Source organism: Mastigoproctus giganteus, chromosome 5 (genome assembly GCF_048544385.1).
Source record: "Mastigoproctus giganteus isolate SK-2022 chromosome 5, ASM4854438v1, whole genome shotgun sequence".
Lineage (NCBI taxonomy): Eukaryota > Metazoa > Arthropoda > Arachnida > Uropygi > Thelyphonidae > Mastigoproctus > Mastigoproctus giganteus.
Genome location: NC_143579.1, coordinates 170,598,582 through 170,617,750, shown reverse-complemented (window position 1 = coordinate 170,617,750; position 19,169 = coordinate 170,598,582). Strand labels below are relative to the sequence as shown.

The window sequence follows — 19,169 nt, the reverse complement described above, 5'->3', positions numbered from 1 at the left end:
GTGAGTACCAGTGTGTTCATTCTATTTAAAATAAATAATAATTTACATTGCCTAACAATATACACAAACCTAATAATTACACAACTTGATAAAATAAATTCTTACTCTTAAAAACATTAAACCATTATGCGGAATAATTCAGAATAATGAAATCTGACATGTTGAAAGAAACGTGTCAGATTTCATTTCAGAAAAGAAAAAAAAAATTAAGGCCAACACACCAAAATATTTTATGTAATAACTATCAAAAATATGGAACTGATAATTATAATCATAATGTAATAAATCTGAATGACTTTATTATTTTTCTACAGTCTGCTTTAATTATATGAGCTTCTGTCATTTTTGTTCATAATTTTCTAGAAATAGGAATTTTCAGACTTCAGGAAAAAATTATGAAAGAAAGATCCAAAATCTGTGTTTTTAGTCTGTACATAATTATAATTTTTGTCTGCTTTATATATTAATTAATCTTGATGTGTGAGTGTACACTATGGTGACCAGATTTATAAAACAAAAAAAGGGACGCTCATGGTGAGTTGACATGATTCAACTGTCATACTAGTTAAAATGAACCTCTTGTACTCGTTTCATGCCAACTAGCCATAACTGTTTAGCTTGATTAAAATTAATATAGGTCACTTACATATTTATTGCTGTCCTGTTTGTTTATTTTTTTATTTTTGTATCTTAACTTATAATAATAAATTTATTAGTTTTCAGAGGAAGCAATAAACTTTATGACTAAGTTTAAGTCAAAAATTTACAGTAATAACCTAGACACATACTCCACATATATGCTGTATTGTCTAGCCTAGGTATGCTTACATATATGCTGCAGTGCCAACTCTATTGTCTTACATGCATATGGGCCAATAGCTCTCCTCAGGCAGCCAGCGGCAACAGTTCAATAGTGTTCAGTGTTTCATCCTGACAAGACAAGGTAATAGCTTTTCAAACTTTTTATTTCACAATTTATTTTTTACCCCTTTAAATACGAAACAATGATAAAAAAAAAAAAGGAAAAGTAATGAAAGCGGTGGAACTACTAAACGTAAATGGCTTACATTAGAAAAAAACTTGATATTATCAAGTGCAATGAAAATAGTGCATCGTATGCTAAAATCGCATGTGAAAATGGAATGAATGAAGCATCAGTGCGAAATATTATTCAAAAGAGGGATCAGTATAAATAGCAGGGAATTTCTACAGCATCTTACATGATGAAAGTGATAACTAAGCAAAGAAGTTCGCTATTGATTAATATGGAACATCTTTTATTGATATGGATAGAAGATTGTAATCAAAAGAGAATTCCTTTGAGTCAAAACATCATTCAAGCAAAAGCAGTGAGCCTTTATAACACGCTGAAAAAAAAAGAAGAAAATGAAGAGACTAAAGAAATATTTACAACCAGTCGTGGTTAGTTTTTGCGATTTAAAAACCGTGTTGGGCTTCACAATGTTTGTATCTCGGGTGAAAGTGCAAGTGCAAACAAAGATGCTGCTGCAAGATTTCCCAGTGAATTGAAAGACATCATTGAGGAAGGTGGCTACAAGGACAAACAAATTTTTAATGTTGATGAAGCTGGATTGTTCTGGAAAAAAATGCCCTAACGAACTTTTTTTTTAGCTAAAAATTAAAAGGCTCAACCTGGATATAAAGCATCAAAAGATCATCTAACACTTTTGTTGGGTGGAAACTCATCTGAGAATTTTAAATTGAAGTCTCTGCTTGTGTTCAGAGCAGAAAACCTAAGAGCTCTAAAGGGTTGCATAAAAATCACATTGCCCGTAATTTGGCGATCCAATAAGAAAGCATGTGTTACAAGAGAATTGTTTACAGAATGGTTCACAAATTATTTTTGTCCAACGGTTGAACGTTACTGCAAAGATGAAGGGATGGAGTTCAAAATTTTGTTGCTTTTAGACAATGCACCAGGCCATCCACCTGAAATTTCTGATCTCAATGAAAATATAAAAATATGCTTTCTTTCACCTAACACAATGTCTCTCTTACAACCCATGGATCAAGGTGTAATTGCTACATTCAAGGCATATTATCTGTGGCGAACTTTTTCACAAGTGACTGTAGCATCAAGGTGCGGCATTTTACAAAATGGAATTCGATGATACAAAGACTTGTATGCCGAGAAAAAGAAGAGATGACTTCACCAGACTTCATTATTGAAATACCTAAATAAACAGTAAAGCTTTTTTCTCATCTCTCATGATGTTACCTTTTCATTAATAAAATTTTTGCAATATTTTTTATTTCAAACCTTTTAATTGGCTATCAAGTGCAAATTGTTTATAGATTTATTATGATTTGTTTATAGACTGTCTCTGGTATGCATTCAATTAAAACCCATTATAATTATACCTCAATCAGCACAGTTTCACATAACGCGGAACAGTTTCGGTACCAATTATCTGTGCTATGTGGGGTATTGCTGTATATAATATATGTATAAAGAAGTATGCAAATGAAGCGATATAAGGCACCTCTGTAGCCAAGTGGGCAGGAGTGGCAGTGCGTAGCGCACACTTCTTGATTAGACCGGGGTTCGAGCCTGTGACTACCAAATACGGAGGATGCGGAAAGGTCAGGGAATGACCACCGCATATCCCCAGAGCAATATGGCCTTAGTTGCTAATGCTCCTAAAAACCAAATAACAACAAGCGATATAAGCAATAACGTCTGTCTGACTCAGAGTCAACAACAAGACTGAATAACATGCAAGACAAGGTGATGTATATTTCTTCTCTCTCTCTCTCTCTCTCTCTCTCTCTCTCTCTCTCTCTCTCTCTCTCTCTCTCTCCATGCAGCCAGAATGACTCATCTGCCTTTCGAAATCCTGTGTGTCTTTCAAAGTACAGTACTTACTTTGTTTAATTTTATGGCATTCGAGGTGAGCGGACGTGCTTCGTCAGGGCTCCTCAGTTAAGTGGATTGGATTACTGTTGATTAGCTTTTAAATATTTGATTTATTTAGATATTGTTGGATTATTTTGTTATAGGTTTTCCTGTAACAGTTTGATTTTTATAATATTATAGATATAATTTTTTAAAGTTAATTTTCTTTAATTTAATATTTAGCTAATTTTATAATGGTAGTTACGAGATCTGCCTTAAACTCGTCACAGGGTATCGTGACTCACACGGAAATAGCTGATGGCGATTTACGGGTGAGTCATGATTTAATCTGTTGCGGAACCTGTGGAATGTTTTCCAAGGTCGACCTGGTGACTAACCATAGCTCACCTGGGGATTCTTTTCTTTGTGATCAATGTAAGGAGTGCACTGATCTTAAATTATAATTTGGTGCACTGATGGAACAATTTGAGTCACTGAAAAAACGGGTGCTTGCCCTCGAGAATAATGCATATGGGAGCTCGTCAGGGACTCAAGACTCCAGCAATCTACCAAGTGATGCACACCCGATTTGGGCCTCAAAACAGAAAAACCAAGTGCACACTACTATGGTTAAAAAGGAGACTCCATTGTCAGGGAAATGGGGAATATTTTTTGTAATAAGGATAGGTGGAGTAGAACCAGGGTATGTCTGCCGGGAGCAGCTATTAATGATGTCACCAACAGATTGTCAGATTTTAAGGGGGGTAAAGAGAATATTATTATTCATGTGGGGACTAATGACATTAAACATACACAATCTGACGATTTGTTGGAAAAATACAGGACCATGCTGAAGAAATGCTGCGAGCTGGGCTGCAATGTCTATGTGTCTGCAATTCTGCCTAGACACGATAGGAGGGATTATATGTTAAAAGCCTTGTGGATTAACTCAAGACTTGAAGGACTCTGCAAGGCTTTAGGGGGGGAAATTTCTATCAGCATGGCCCACATTTGTAGGTAGAAGGAATTTGTTTTGTAGAGACGGGGTACACTTAAACAAAGGTGGTACAAAGGTTTTTTCCAGTATTATTGAGGATACCTTAAAGGTTCAGGGAGCTAGTTAGGGGTGGGGGATGTGGGTAATACTGACACATGTTTATCTGATAATATTGGTCAAAGTAACTCCTGCACATACCTCAAGGGTTCTTATCTGTTACCCCAACTGGACATATTATCTAGATGTTCTGGGGGCAGAAACATTTCAAGTGAGCGTGTAGCTAATTCCAGGGAAGAGAGCCTAAAAAACTTCAAGGGTTGTTAAATATATAAGACACTACACAATTACTATATAAACAAGAACAAGAAATATACAAGAACACTATACAATTACTATATAAACAATTAAGACTTACAAGTAAGTCTTTAATTGTTTATATAGTAATGTTAGAAGTGTCGTCAATAAAATGAGCGAATTGGAACTGCTGGTTAAAACAGGTAACACGGACATAATAGGGCTTACAGAGATTTGGTGTCACCCGGAAATTGGGGATGATGAGTTTCAGTATAATGCATAATGTATTTAGGAAGGATAGGGTAGATATTAGGGGTGGTGGAGTAATGCTTCTTATCAGAAGCAGCCTGAGTGCGACAATAGCTTTCCCGAATTTAGACGTTTCACATGCTAGTATAGAATCTGTATGGTGTGAGATAGTTTGAAACAAAGGTATAATGTGAGTAGGAGTAATCTACAGACCAGGTGATTGTGAAGATTATGACGAAAGCCTCTACATGCAAATGGAATGGGCAAGTAAGCGTCAATGCCTTATTATGGGTGATTTCAATTTGCCTCTAATTGATTGGAGTAAATGGGAAGGAAACTCGACATGGGGAACAAAATTTTTAAATCAACTAGATGACTGTTATTTGTATCAACATATCAGGAAAAGTACTAGAGAAAAGAATATCCTACACCTCATCACCTATGAATCAGATGACATAACAGGGCTGACATTAGAGGAACCAGTAGCAGGAAGTGAACACGGAGTTCTATGGTGGATGATGATGAGAGCGGTAGCAGTTGTAAAAGGCAAAGGAATGGGTTTTAATTTCAGAAAAGGAAATTACGATGGCTTAAGGTACTACATGGCCTCTATTAACTGGGTAGATATTGCATAGAGAATGAATACAATTGAACTGTGGTATGCTTTTAAAACATTAATCACAGATGCCTTGAATGCGTATTTACCAATAAAAAAATACTCCACGAGGAGGGTTCCATGTTGGATGAATAGTGAAGTTGCCACATTACTTGAGCAGAAAAAGGTGGCATGGAAAGGTTACAGAGCAATAACAGCCTATAACAGCTACAAGATGATCTGTAATAGAGCCACAGAAAAGGTTCAACAGGCAAAGGCAGTTTAAAATCACTAGCAAACAGAGAAAAAGAGGGGGGATAAGGAATTCTTCACATATATAAATGCCAAGAAGAACAGGACAAACCAGATCAGACCTTTGTGTAAGGGAAAGGGAATAGTGTTAAATACACCAGCTGCCATTGCAGATGAACTGAACAGTTATTTTGCATCGATATTTACAAATGAAAAACCTTTTGTGGCAATGGGAAATTGTGGGAGCGAAGTTGAAAAATATGTAATTAATGATATTTAAATTTCGCAAGATTATTTAATGAAAAAACTTTTGAGCCTACAGGCCAATAAGGCTCCTGGAGTTGATGGAATATACCCTATAATCTTAAGGGAGGCGGCAAGTGGGTGCATTGAACCATTGAGGCTAATTATGCGAGCATCATTAGACACTGGGGAGATTCCCTTGAATTGGAAAAGTGCCAATGTATCTCCCATACATAAGGGTGGCTCTAAGAGTGAAGTGGGAAATTATCGACCTGTCAGTCTGACTTCAGTGGTAGGGAAAATCATGGAGGCAATGATCAAGGGTAGAATTCAGGATCATTTGGATCGAATTGAAATTGTCAAGGATACTCAGCATGGTTTTGTAAAGGGAAAATCATGTTTAACAAATCTGGTTCGCTATTTTGAAAGGGTCACTGACGAGCTGAATTTAGGGAATAATTTTGACATTGTTTATTTAGATTTCCGCAAAGCTTTTGACTCAGTCCCACATGAGCAGTTGCTTTATAAGCTGAAACAGGTTGGAATCACTGGGAAAATCCTTAGATGGATAGCAGGATGGCTTCAGGGCAGGAGGCAACGGGTTGTGATAAATGGCTATTCCTCAGATTGGGTTGATGTAAGAAGTGGGGTTCCCCAAGGATCAGTATTAGGACCACTGTTTTTAATTTTCATAAACAACATAGATGAAGGGATAGAGAGCGTGACGTCTAAATTTGCAGATGATGTTAAAATTGGTAGAGTAGTTATGATCGCTGTCAAGCTGAGCTTCTTCAGAGAGACCTAGATAGACTTCAGGAATGGTCAGAAAAATGGCAGCTATGCTTTAATCCAACAAAGTGTAAGGTAATACACATGGGAAACAGTAATCCCAAAATAACTTATTCACTTGGTGGAGTTCAACTAAATCCAGTACTGGAGGAAAGGGACTATCTCCCCAGAATTTCATGTCTGACATTTCGTCAGACATGAAATTCTCTGAGCATTGTAAATCGGTTGCAAGGAAGGCCCATGGTATCCTATTGATGATCTATTGAACTTTTGCAAGTAGAGATAGGGACGTGATAATCCCATTATATAAGGCTTTTGTTAGACCACACTTGGAATACTGTGTTCAAGTATGGAGACCGCACCTAAAGAAAGAAATCGAGCTTCTTGAAAGGGTGCAAAGACTGGTAACTCGCCTGATGAGATCAGCAAAAGGGCGTCCTTATGAAGAAAGACTTCGAATATGTGGGTTGCAGAGTTTGGAAACTAGACACCTTAGAGGAGATTTGATTGAAGTGTTTAAGGCTCTGAGAGGCATCAGTAAAATGAATGTTGTTATTTGGTTTTTAGGAGCATTAGCAACTAAGGCCATATTGCTCCGGGAGATGCGGTGGTCATTCCCTGACCTTTCCGTATCCTCCGTATTTGGTGGCTGAAACCCCGGTCTAATCAAGAAGCGTGTGCTACGCACTGCTGCTCCTTCCCACCTGGCTACGGAGGCGCCTAAAATGAATGAGGATGAAATTTTCAAGATTATAAATGATGCTAGAACTAGGGGACATATATTCAAGTTACGGGGGGGGGGGGGGGGTAATGTTTAGATTGGACTGCAGGAAGTTTTATTTAGCCAGCGAGTTATAAATTACTCGAATAAGTTGCCTACATGGGTGGTAGAAGCTGACAGTTTGGGGAAATTCAAAGGTCATCTGGATATTACCTTTGTGTGAGGGAAGCGCATAAGATGATAGGTTTAATTTCCTTTTCTTTTATTAATTATTATTATATTTATTTATTTTATTTTTTTTATCATTGTTTTATTCATTTTTTTTTTTTTTTTTGGCTGGTGCAGCATAAGCCATAGGCTTTCTTGCACCATGCAGCCATTACTAATACTAATGCATAATAGCACATAAACCCCACTGAGTGTTTATGCAGAGAGGATGTTCTTCGCTTAATGAGGATCCTCCCTACCCAGTCTAAAGACAATTTCACAGTGAAATTCAAAAATATTGCCATGTTTATTTGGATGCTTTAGGGTTAGGAAATTTGTAAAAAGTCTTTCTCACTTTGCTGCCTTGATAAATTTTATAATAAAATTTGTCACATGAAAAAGTGCCTTATTTAATTATACAGTACACCCTCAATTTAGCAGACATTTGAATTTAATGGAAGAAAAAAATTTGACTGGTACCAGAGTGTATTTTGAATGTGCTCATAAGCCACACTGGCCACCATCAAGTGTCTTAATCTGTTTACTTGCTCTTATATTAAGTGTTCATTTGTGCCTTCTTATTCGTTGTTGTAAATGTAATTACAGCGTATCACATGGCCCTAAGAAAGCTGGAAAAAAGAGAAAGCATGTGCATATGAGTGTTGCACAGAAATTAGAGCTATTAGAGAAGTTGGGCTTTGTTTATCTGTTCCCCACATCTGTGAGGAATATGGCGTGATAAAACAAACTATGTCAGATGTTGTAAGGAGTGAGTTTTAAGGGATTTTTTTAAGAAGTCTGGTTCTGTAAATTTGCCATTATCTCGGCTTCAGCTTCTTAAGTCTGACTTTGAATAAAGTTTTTCTAGGCACTACTGTACAGTTCCAGTAAATCATCTTCTTCCAAATAAAACATTTTAACAGTCCTATTAACATATGATTAGAATTAGTGTGCTGTTTATTCTTCAGAAAAGTGTCTACAGCTAACTGAACCTTATTTCTGATAGCATATCTCAATATTCTGAATTAATTATTTTTTAAATTTTATTGTTATTACAGTATGTTCTTTCTGGCTCTGATGATTTCAAATTATATATGTGGAAAATACCTGAAGAAACCAGTTCAAAAAAAGGCAAGCATTAAGTTTATGGGTTTTTATATGAACATAATGTCACATATTTATTATCTTTTTAAAATATACATTGAAATTTCTAGTTAATGTAGGGATTACATTTTAATTATTTATTGGTTTGTTATAAAGTTATTTAGTAACTAACATGAGCTACCAAACTTAGATTGCATGGTAAGTGTGTGAGGGAGGAGAATTATGATCACTTTTTGACCTGTAGTTTTGGAGTTTCTGACTGTCATTTCTAGCTTATGTGGCTGTTACCAGAAAAAAAAAAGAATCCTCACAATTTAAAGTGGAATAAAAAAAGACATGTTTTTTTAAAAGTATATTACTGATGTGATGAATTATTTTATCAAAGCTTATCTGAAAGGCCATAATTCAGATGCAGAGAAGTAAATGAGAGCTTTTTTTTTTTTTTTTTTTTTAGAATTACTTTTGATATTTCTAACATCATCTGGTATTGCATCTTGTTGACCTGACAAAACTTGGATCATGGTAGTCATAAATGTGAATCTCTTTAAGAATGTTTCCCAAAGAACAGTATTAACTCACATATTATTGATTAGGATTTATATCATGCAGTTGATCTGACAAAGGAAGCAGTGATCCCTTAATTGCAATGTTTTAAATTTAGAAAATGCCTATTAAGGATGGCAGATAGATTTTAGTAGGCTTGTCAAATTAAAGAAGAAATCTGTAAAATATTTTTGGACATGCCTGACTGGGGATGGGGGGTATTTAGTTTGAAAATAGCAAAACTGAAGAAGGCTATTTCCATGATTACAAAAACCAAAAAATATTATTTTTTTGATTGTTTTTAGCTGCTGACATTATCATGTTACTTAAAAAACTTATTCTAACAGTGCAATGGAGCAACATTTCACCGTGATCTAATGTTTGTGCTTGAATTTAATTGAAAGCAACATGATCTCTACATATCATAATGCTTTTTTACTACTTGAGATGTACATCAATCTAAGTTAAAACTAAACCCAGTGACTCCCCACAGGTCCATTTTTTTCATTTACTGTAATAAGTGTATAAAAATTCATAATTTTTTACATAAGTTTATATCTTTGGCATAAGCCTCAAGTTTGTGACCTGAATATCAAGAACACCAAATCAACCAGGTCATTGAATGATGACTTTTGCTTGTGAAAACTACTTCCCAGTTAGTCATTTTTGTGCTGATTGGCACCTCCTTAGTGGGGGCTAGGTACGAGGGGCATTCAAAAAGTTTTGTTAAACATGTAGTTTCTGTAATGGAACAACATTAATCTCAAACACACGAATTTCAGATGACATATTAAGAATTTTTTATGTGGTAACCGCCCAGTTATGCATGTTTCTCATCTGTGTTTTAACTTGATAATTCTCTTGGATAAGTCTGTGTTTTTCTCATCAAACCACTCAGTCACTGCCTGTTTCAAATGTTCACCATCTGCGAAATGTATTTTACGAAGATGCTGTTTCAATCTTCCAAAAAAGTAAATGTGAGATGGAGCCATATCAGGTGGATGCAGCAAAGACTATCAGTTTGGTCACTGTTGTTCCTATCAGTTCACATCTGTGAGCTGAGGCATTGTCATCTCGCAGATGTGAACTGATAGGAACAACAGTAACAGCAACACTCCTCGGGATGGTGCTCCATGTCGCTGCCCACTTGATGTTTTCTTATAATTTGATTAATAGATTCACATAGCACCTCTCTGTCACAGTTTTACCCTTTTCAGTTCCAAAAGACTGTCAAGAGAATCTTCCCAGCCGAGGCTTGCACTTTGAACTTTTTTGGGATGGGTGATCCAGCATTGGTGACAACATTAAATTCTGAATCAAAGTAATGATTCCAACGTTCATCAGCAGTAACAATTTGAGCAAAAAAAGTCTTCTTCATTTGGAGTGGCATGCTCCAGAAGATACCTGGCAGTGTTTACTCTTTCCTCCCCCGTCATCAACATGTGCACCTGTACATGTTGAGGGGACCTCCCATTGATGCTGCTGGTCCTCCAGTTTGGCATCAGTGGGACCTAAGCCCACACCATCTTTTTTGTATGCTGTAACCCGGGAAACTTTGAAAGGGGGTGATGCTGGTGGTTGAGAGGCCAGCTTCAACGCACCACTTTGGCCCTTGCTTCAACAAGACAGGTCCCCCAGGACGACTCGCTCAGGATCAATTGGCTAGTGGGTTTGCATGCAAGGGTCAACCATGTTGATGCCATGCCTCTACCCTCATGGTCCGAGAGACAGAATTCAGGCTGGTGGAGGTGGTAGTAGTAGTAGTGGCATGTGATGCAAGAAAGCAAGCGTATGAGCTTATGCAGCATCAGCCAAAAAAAAGTGTGAGCATAGTGTCTGGGCAGCCCTGGCATCCCACTCCCAAGTACATTTATTGCTTGTACTCGGGAAGTAGGCATCCCATTTGGGCTCCATGGTGGGTGGGTAGCCCAAGCACTAAAAAAAAAAAAAAAAAAAAAAAATGCTCATGAATTCCAATAATGTAAACTTTTCTTATGGACCTCAACACAGTCCCTATCAGAAAATAATGATGGTGTTAATAATGCTATTACAGCTGCAAAAAGACCCAGAACAGAGGAGGTATCAGGACCTGCACTACACTTCCTGATAATTCATTCTAGTGAAAAGCCCACAACAAAGATTTCACCCTTCTTTATACAGAAGGGGTTAGAAGGCTTGGCAGGCTTTCCTAAATTAGTAAATTGGCTCCATTCTGATGACCTTTTAATTGAGACAACAAATGATAAGCATTTGGAACAGCTTCTTTGCTCCACTACTATCAGACAAATACCAGTCATAGTTACCCTGCATAAAACACTAAATTTATCTCGTGGTATGATCTCCAAATGGGATCTTGTGGAAGTATGAGAGGAAGAAATATGTTCTAAATGTAAGCCACAAGGTGTGACAGCCGTAAAGAGAATATTTCTCAGTAGGGATGGGAATCTAGTGCCCACTAGAAACCTCATCTTTACCTACAGCTCACCTATATCTCCTAATTCCATCACAGCTGGGTACTTTGCACTGCAAGTAAGGTCACACTTACCAAATCCCTTAAGATGATTCAAGTGAAAGTGTATGCTTGCTCGGGGCCTGTCATGATGTCCTTGCATGCACTCACTGTGGTGCAAAGAACCACAAAATTATGGGATGTTCAGCTCCGAAACCTTTATGCAGCAATTGCTAAGATGAATATCCTGCATACTCAAGTGCATGTCAATGGTGGAAGGAGGATAAAGATACAAAGACACATGGCAGAGCTGAACATATCCTATCAGTAGGCAAGGAAAGCAGTGAAGCCAAAAAATAGTAATATTTTTTGACAGTATATTTCTCAGTATACTACATGTACTGAGAAAGTTGCAGGGAAGCATTCCATTGGGATGCAAACCGATATGACTATTCCACCAAGAGAGTCATTCATTCCCATTGTATACTATATATCGAGCTCACAAAAACCCACCCAATAAACACAGTCAGCTGCCACTCCAATATCAGTACCACTTAGTGTTACCCCACTGCCAAAATCAAGTGGAAAAGAAAGTTAAAAAAATATATATATTGGAAGAGCCAGCAGCAATCCAAAAAAAAAGGATATCGAAATCAAAGAGGTATCAAATGACTCAGTCCTTGGACTATTCGCAGGAGAGGAAGAAATTGACACAGGACAGCAAAGCCCTCAGTCCTTCAGAAGCCACCAGACAGACCCATTAAATCTAAATAATGACTACATTTAAATTTGGCGCCTCCGTAGCCAGGTGGGAAGGAGCAGCAGTGCGTAGCACACGCTTCTTGATTAAACCGGGGTTCGAGCCCGTCACCGCCAAATACGGAGGATGCGGAAAGGTCAGGGAATGACCACCGCATGACCCAGAGCAATATGGCCTTAGTTGCTAATGCTCCTTAAAAAAAAAAAAAAAAAAAAAAAAACCAAACATTTAAATTCTTACAATGGAATTGCTATGCATTCCATCAGAATAGTGATGAAAGCAAGGTCATCCTGCATAAGCATGAGCCAACCTACTTTTGCTTACAGGAGATATATTTAAAGGCGAATGAGGATCCTTATTTGCATAACTGTTCAGTTATATGCAAGGACAGAACTGAGGAGGGACCTGCCCATGGAGGAGTTGCTATTCTTGTGAGTAACCATACCCCTTTTCAAGCTATGCCATTTACCAACAACTTAGAGGTAGTAGCAGTTTGTCCTAGAGCAAGGTTTCTCTTAACTATTTGCTTCATCTATTTGCCACCTGGAATTGACATCTTCCAGGCAGACCTTGATGCTCTCATTATTAAGCAATTGCCATCCACTTTTCTATTACCATGGTATTTCAACAGAGATAATATTCTGTGACGTAGTGCTGATATCACTGAAGGGGTCGGACTATTGAGTGTATGTTTGAAAGCAGTGACTTGACCTTTCTAAATGTGGGTTCTAAGACCTTTTCCACATGCCTACCTATACATTTACTGCATTTGGCCTCTCTATATGTTACCCTTTTCTTCTTCTTGTTTGTACATGGGAGTTTGAAGACAACCTTTATAGTAGTGATCATTTTCCTTTGATATCCATCGTTTGTAAAGGAAAACCATGCCACTTGTCATGGTGGAAGATTGATCACACTGGAATGCCTTAAAGCATCTGGCAATGTTTAATACCACCACAGTCAGCAAGGAGCCAATTAATGATGCAGTTAAGACATCACAGAAAGTATTGTCCAAGGAGCAGCAATTACATTTCCGAAGACTTAAATCCAGTTTCCACCATTTCCAAAACCATGATGGAATGTACAGCACCAGCAAGAAAGGCTCAAAATAAAGTGGAAGATATTTTGTCATTATCCCACCACAGATAAACATGCAAATGCTTTGGCATTTGCACGTTTAGATGTCAGAATCAGAAGGAACCTTGGATATTCTTCACATCTTCCACCACCCAGACAGTTTCATCTTGGACAAAGTCCAGAAAATGGACAGATACATATTGCACACTACATCGATCATAGAATATAATAGATGTGTAATTACTGACACAACTGCAATTGTGAACACTCTAGGGGATACATTTTCTAAACATTTGTCTGCAGAAACATCTTGCTCCCCCCCCCCCCCCCCCAAAGTTTTTTCAAATAACTGTGAGGCATACAATCAGCATCTCATAGAATGGGAAATGAAAGTGACTCATCTGGGATAGAAAGCACTATTTCTATCCCAGATGAGTGCCATGGGACTAGATAACATCCATTATGAGATGATTAAACCTCTTTCATCTGAATCTGTAGATTGGCTGCTCTGTCTATACAATAGAATCTATCTTGATGACTAGATTAGATTGTAGGTAGTTTTCTTTAAGCCAGTGAGTCATTAATTGTGGAACAAGTTGCTCTCAGAGGTAGTTGAGGCTGACAGTTTGAATAAATTCAAAGGTCAACTGGATAGTTATCTATATGAGGAGGGAAGCATGTAATTTGTGTTTTCTTATTTACTTTTTTTTTTTGGTTTATTCAGCAAAAGCCTGTGGCTTCCTTGCACTATACAGCAAATACTATTAGTATTGCCCAGTAACACAGAGGGGCGCATTCCTCTGTATGGTGTGGACACCCCACCTCGACCCCTGCTTATATTGGTTGACACCCTGAGTGGTCACCTCCAGTATACTAGGTACCGTAAAGGTACTCGAAGAAATTGACTGACCTGTCTGAATTCTAGAGAGGTTAAATTGTTGATGCACATTTGGTGACTAAAATTGCTGATTTGTTTAATATATTCAGAGCAACTGTATTGAAAGTTATGTCTTCATTCACCAAGTATGGAAAACAAAATATGATAGGATGAATTGTGGAAGGAAATCGAAGCTGATGAAATAGACTGATGGACACTGAAAAGGATTGTAGCCCAAACACATAAAACTACTGCCTCAGAAATAATCACAGAACTTAATGTGAATCTCAGCAATCTAGTTTATAGCAAAACAGTTTGATGAGAACTTAATAAAGCTGAAATTTATGGCTGAGCTGCTGTTGTCAAGCCACTAGTTACTGATGGTAATGCTAGAAAGAGGATGCAGTGGTGTAAGGAGCACAAAAACTGGACACATGAAGATTGGAAACACATCATGTTTCTGATGAATCATCATTCAAACTTTCCAACTTCATGGAGAGTTTTATGTACCTCCTTTAGCATTCGCCAAAGGAAGCACATCATCCTGACTGTCTTTGGCCAACTTTCAAACATGGAGGAGGATCAACAATGGTTTAGGCAGCAATACCTTGGTATTCTTTAGGTCCTATCATCACCCTGAACAGGTGAATTACTGCCACTGATTACCTTGATATTCTGAGTTACCAGACTTATCTCATTGTGCAAACATTACTTCCTGCAAACGATACCACATTTCAAGATGATAATCTCCAATACAATCAGCTAGAGCTGTCCAATCTTGGATTGAGCCGCATGAAACCAAAACTAAGCATCTTCTATGGCTTGCAAAATCACCAGACTTAAATGTTATTGAGCCACTATGGGCATATTTGGAAAGGAGAGTGAAGAAGCAGATTTCCTCCACTTATATCACTCAAGGAGCTTAAAATTTTCCTCTATGGTCCAATATACCTCTTAAAACAGTTCAAAATTTATTTGAATCTATTCCACATAGAACACAAGTGTTTTAAAAGCAAAAGGTTGCCCAACGCCTTATTAATGTTTACCTGTAGCTCTTATCACAGGTTGCTTCCATTATTTTGTCCACCTACCTGTATATTCAACTATATATGGTATTAAGTATAAAGTTAACAACTTGGATTTTTTGCATTCAATTAGTCAAAATTCAAAAGAATTAGATTTCTCAGTTGCGAGAGAAAATCTCTGCCATTCCATCTTCTTAGCATTCACTATCAAGATACTGGTAAACAGCTAGATCATTGACAAATTATTTGTTTTTATGTGTGCTTTAGATCTTGTAATCACATAAATAATTTTAAGATATATATACATCAAACATTAAAAAAAAAAAAAAATATATATATATATATATATATATTTGTTTAATTGCAGAGTATACTTCTTTGTTTTTTTTCCATAAACAGAAGGCCTCATGAAATATTTTATATTACCACTTCCAGTACCCAAAAGGTTAGGACTTACCATGTAAATAATGCAGTTTTAACTAAACTAAAAAAAAAAAGAAAAAGAAAAAGTAATTAAACCATTTTTTTAACCAAGCTTTTGTATAATTCTTAAATTAATAAGTATTTAATTACATAATAAATTTTAATGTTTTCTTAAAAAGTGGTATTTTGTTTTCTTTTTTTATTATGTTCCAGTAAAACTAAGTGATGGCACTGTATTCAGTGGTCATTTACATAAGGAAAAGTATTTGTATGTATCATAGGGCTTATTTTAAAATGTATCAAATCTTTACAGGAATTTGGGTAAACGAAGCTCAGTTAATTCTGAAGGGACATAGGTCGATTGTAAATCAAGTTCGTTATAACAGTGTAAATGGTAGTCTTGCTTCATCTGGTGTAGAGAAAATTGTTAAGGTAAGTTTTACTTTAAACAATAGTTTTTATTGCATATATGAGAAGCAGAATTTTTTATATAAGGAAGATTCCCTATTTGTCCATTCATTTTCTGGTGCATAATAATCATTCAAAATTGTGTCCACATTGAGAGAGTATACCTGTGCAGTTGTTCATTTTCTGTGATCCAAAGGCTCAGTTCTGACAAAAATTCATGAAGAACATTTGTTTGTTTCTGTGAGGAAAGAATAATGACAATTCAGTATGTAGAAGAATAGTGTTGATTCTTTCAAAATGGGGACAAATACCCATGAATACCTTAAAAATTTGGAATTGGGAGGTTCTTGAAAAACCACTGTACACTGATCTTGATCCCTCTAACTTTCATTTAAAAAATCTTAGAAGGCCAGCAGTTTGTTCAATGGGGTATTCAGCAAGCAGTGAAAACATGGCTTAGATAGCAGGATGCAACTTTCTATCACAGTGGTACCAATCATCTGATTTTGTGTTATGACATATCTAATTACCAAATTAAATTGGGCAGTTATGTGAAAAAGTGTTTGAATATTTCCAGCCACCTGTATATACCATATTTTGTTCAATACAATAAAAGTAGGAACAAATAGGGAACTTTTTTTCCTTTTTTGGTACAACTTGTTATTCTCTATATAGGATTTCAAAAACTTTTTTTTATTTTTTTTATTTTAAGTATTTAATGTAGAAAAAGTTATATAGCCTACAAAACAAACTATTAAATTGAGTTCTATCTAGTCCTATTTAGCAGCCAGTGGAACAACCTGCCATAAGTAACAGTATAGTCGTTAATACTTACAATACAATAAAGTTTGATATTTATAAGTTGTCCCCAGATGCACTTCTTTTAAATGAATTACATCATGAAGAGATTATTCTCACATTTCTTTAAAATATGAGATATGACCACCTATATAAAAACACTTGTTTCTCATAAGATAGTGGATAGTCTCAGAATTTCCGATAACATTTTAAAAATGGAGTAGGTCAGTTTGAATTGTCATGTTGTACGAAGAAGTTAAAATTTTAAGACTTGAAACATTTAATGCATGGTCCAAAAACGATTTTTATAGATTTAAATTTTTTATGCCTCCATGCACATTTCAAATATAATTAAGAAATAGAAATCAAAGGATGGACCAACAAAAATAGCATTATGAAAAATTAATGAAGTTCATTGTGTGCACCATGAGTGGTTCATCCTCCTACCACACTTTTTGATGAATAATGTGGTCAATTTTTGCACAAGCTTCTATGATCTATGTTTTGAGCTTGTACAGTATTATCAAAAGACCCACAGAGACAAAAATCCATGAGTGAGATCTGGGGATCTCAGGGTTCATACTGTAGGACCTGCACACTATTGATTAGGAAGAAGTTCATCCAGAATGACTTGACTTCATTATGGAAGTAAGTCATACCTAAATGTGATGGTGGTCTCATCTTAATGATAAATGAAATTTGGAATGTGTTTCTGCAGCTGTGGCATTAACCAGCTATGTAGTGTGCCAAGGTATACAATTCCTTTTTTGTCAATTCTGCAAAGAAAAATGACTTGTAAATGTTTTCATATGCTAATGCAGTAAAGACATTAACATTGGGCTTGTCTCTTTCACTTTCTGTTTGCTTGAGGGGTTTTCACTTCCTGACACATGCAAATTGTGCTGATCCATCCCTGACAGATGATAGAGAAGTGTTATCTCATCATTGAAGACCAACTTGTTCATAATTGTGCCATCACTGGCCATGTTTTCCAGGAAGTTCAGAAAAAAAAACCATATCATTTTGTGCGTGGGGACTTCTGTTGTGGCCGGCTCTGTAACTGATAGGTATGAAAATGAAGGCACTTTCAGATGACTTGCTAAACAGTTGTTTTGAGTATAATGAGTTGCCTATTGACATGCCACACCAATTTATGCAAAATATTTTCAAGGTGTTCTTCACTCACTGAAGATGCAATAACAGTGATATGCTGAAGGAAACACAGCAGAGTTATGTAAAGGGAAAATCATGTTTAAATGATCCAGTTAGTGATTTTTAAAGTGTCACTCATGAATTGAAGTAGGAAATTGTTTATTTGGACTTTAGCAAAGCAAGCAAACTCTGTACAGCATGAGAGATTACTGTATACATTAGAGCATGTTGGTATAATGGGCAAGATCCTTAAATGGAATGAGATAGCCACAGAACAGGCAGCAGAGGGTAGCAATTAATGGTTACTCCTCAGATTGGGCTAGTATTCAAAGTGGGATTTCATAAATGGTTGATTCTGGGACTGTGCTGTTGTTTCTGATTTTCTTAATTGATATTGATAAAGGGGTGCAAGGTTGATATCAAGATTGGGAGAGTGGTTAATGATCATTGCTTATGTGTTCCTTCAGAGCAGTTTGGATAAGCTTCAGAGATTTTCTGAAAAGTGGCATCTATATTTTAATGCTACAAAAGGAAAGGTTTTACACATGGAAAATAAAACTCCCAAAATAACTTGTACATTATGGGGGGGGGGTAGTAGTAGTTGAATTAAAGACAGTAGAAGAGAGAGAGAGAGAGAGAGAGAGAGAGAGAGAGAGAGAGAGAGATGTAAGAGAGAGATAAAGGGGTGCAAGGTTGATATCAAGATTGGGAGAGTGGTTAATGATCATTGCTTATGTGTTCCTTCAGAGCAGTTTGGATAAGCTTCAGAGATTTTCTGAAAAGTGGCATCTATATTTTAATGCTACAAAAGGAAAGGTTTTACACATGGAAAATAAAACTCCCAAAATAACTTGTACATTATGGGGGGGGGTAGTAGTAGTTGAATTAAAGACAGTAGAAGAGAGAGAGAGAGAGAGAGAGAGAGAGAGAGATGTAAGGGGTTATGGTCTAGACATACATGAAATGCTTCGTGCAGTGTAAACATGCTGCAGAGTGGACCCATGGTGTCCTTTCAACAATTTATTGAGCATTGCCTTGTAAAGATAGAGATGTTATAATCTCACTCTATAATTCAGTGGAAGACCACACCTGAAATCTTGTGTCCAAGTATAGAGACCACACCTAAAAAAAGACACTGGGCTTCTTAAAAAGGTCCAACAATGGGCAAAGCATTAGGTCAAATTGGTAAAAGGGTGCTTGTTGAGGAAAGACTGAATATGTGATCTACAGAGCTTAGTAAATAGACACCTAAGATGGGGGATCTGATCACGGTCTATAAAGCTGTGAGAGAGGATAGTAAACTTATTGAAGGTGAAATTTTTAGTTTTCACACTTATAAGTGATACTAG

General features: G+C 36.6%; 1 protein-coding gene across 1 annotated transcript in view; it reads left to right on the top strand.

Annotated features, from left to right (window-relative positions):
* The window catches only part of LOC150085839 (DDB1- and CUL4-associated factor 5), a 227,776-nt gene that overhangs the window by 153,009 nt on the left and 55,598 nt on the right, over positions 1–19,169 (top strand). Inside the window, exons 7-9 of the mRNA XM_090373516.1 lie at positions 8,263–8,335; positions 13,750–13,761; positions 15,776–15,894. Of these exons, the coding sequence (XP_090229642.1) occupies positions 8,263–8,335; positions 13,750–13,761; positions 15,776–15,894 (204 nt within the window). The remainder of the gene's footprint in view (positions 1–8,262; positions 8,336–13,749; positions 13,762–15,775; positions 15,895–19,169) is intronic.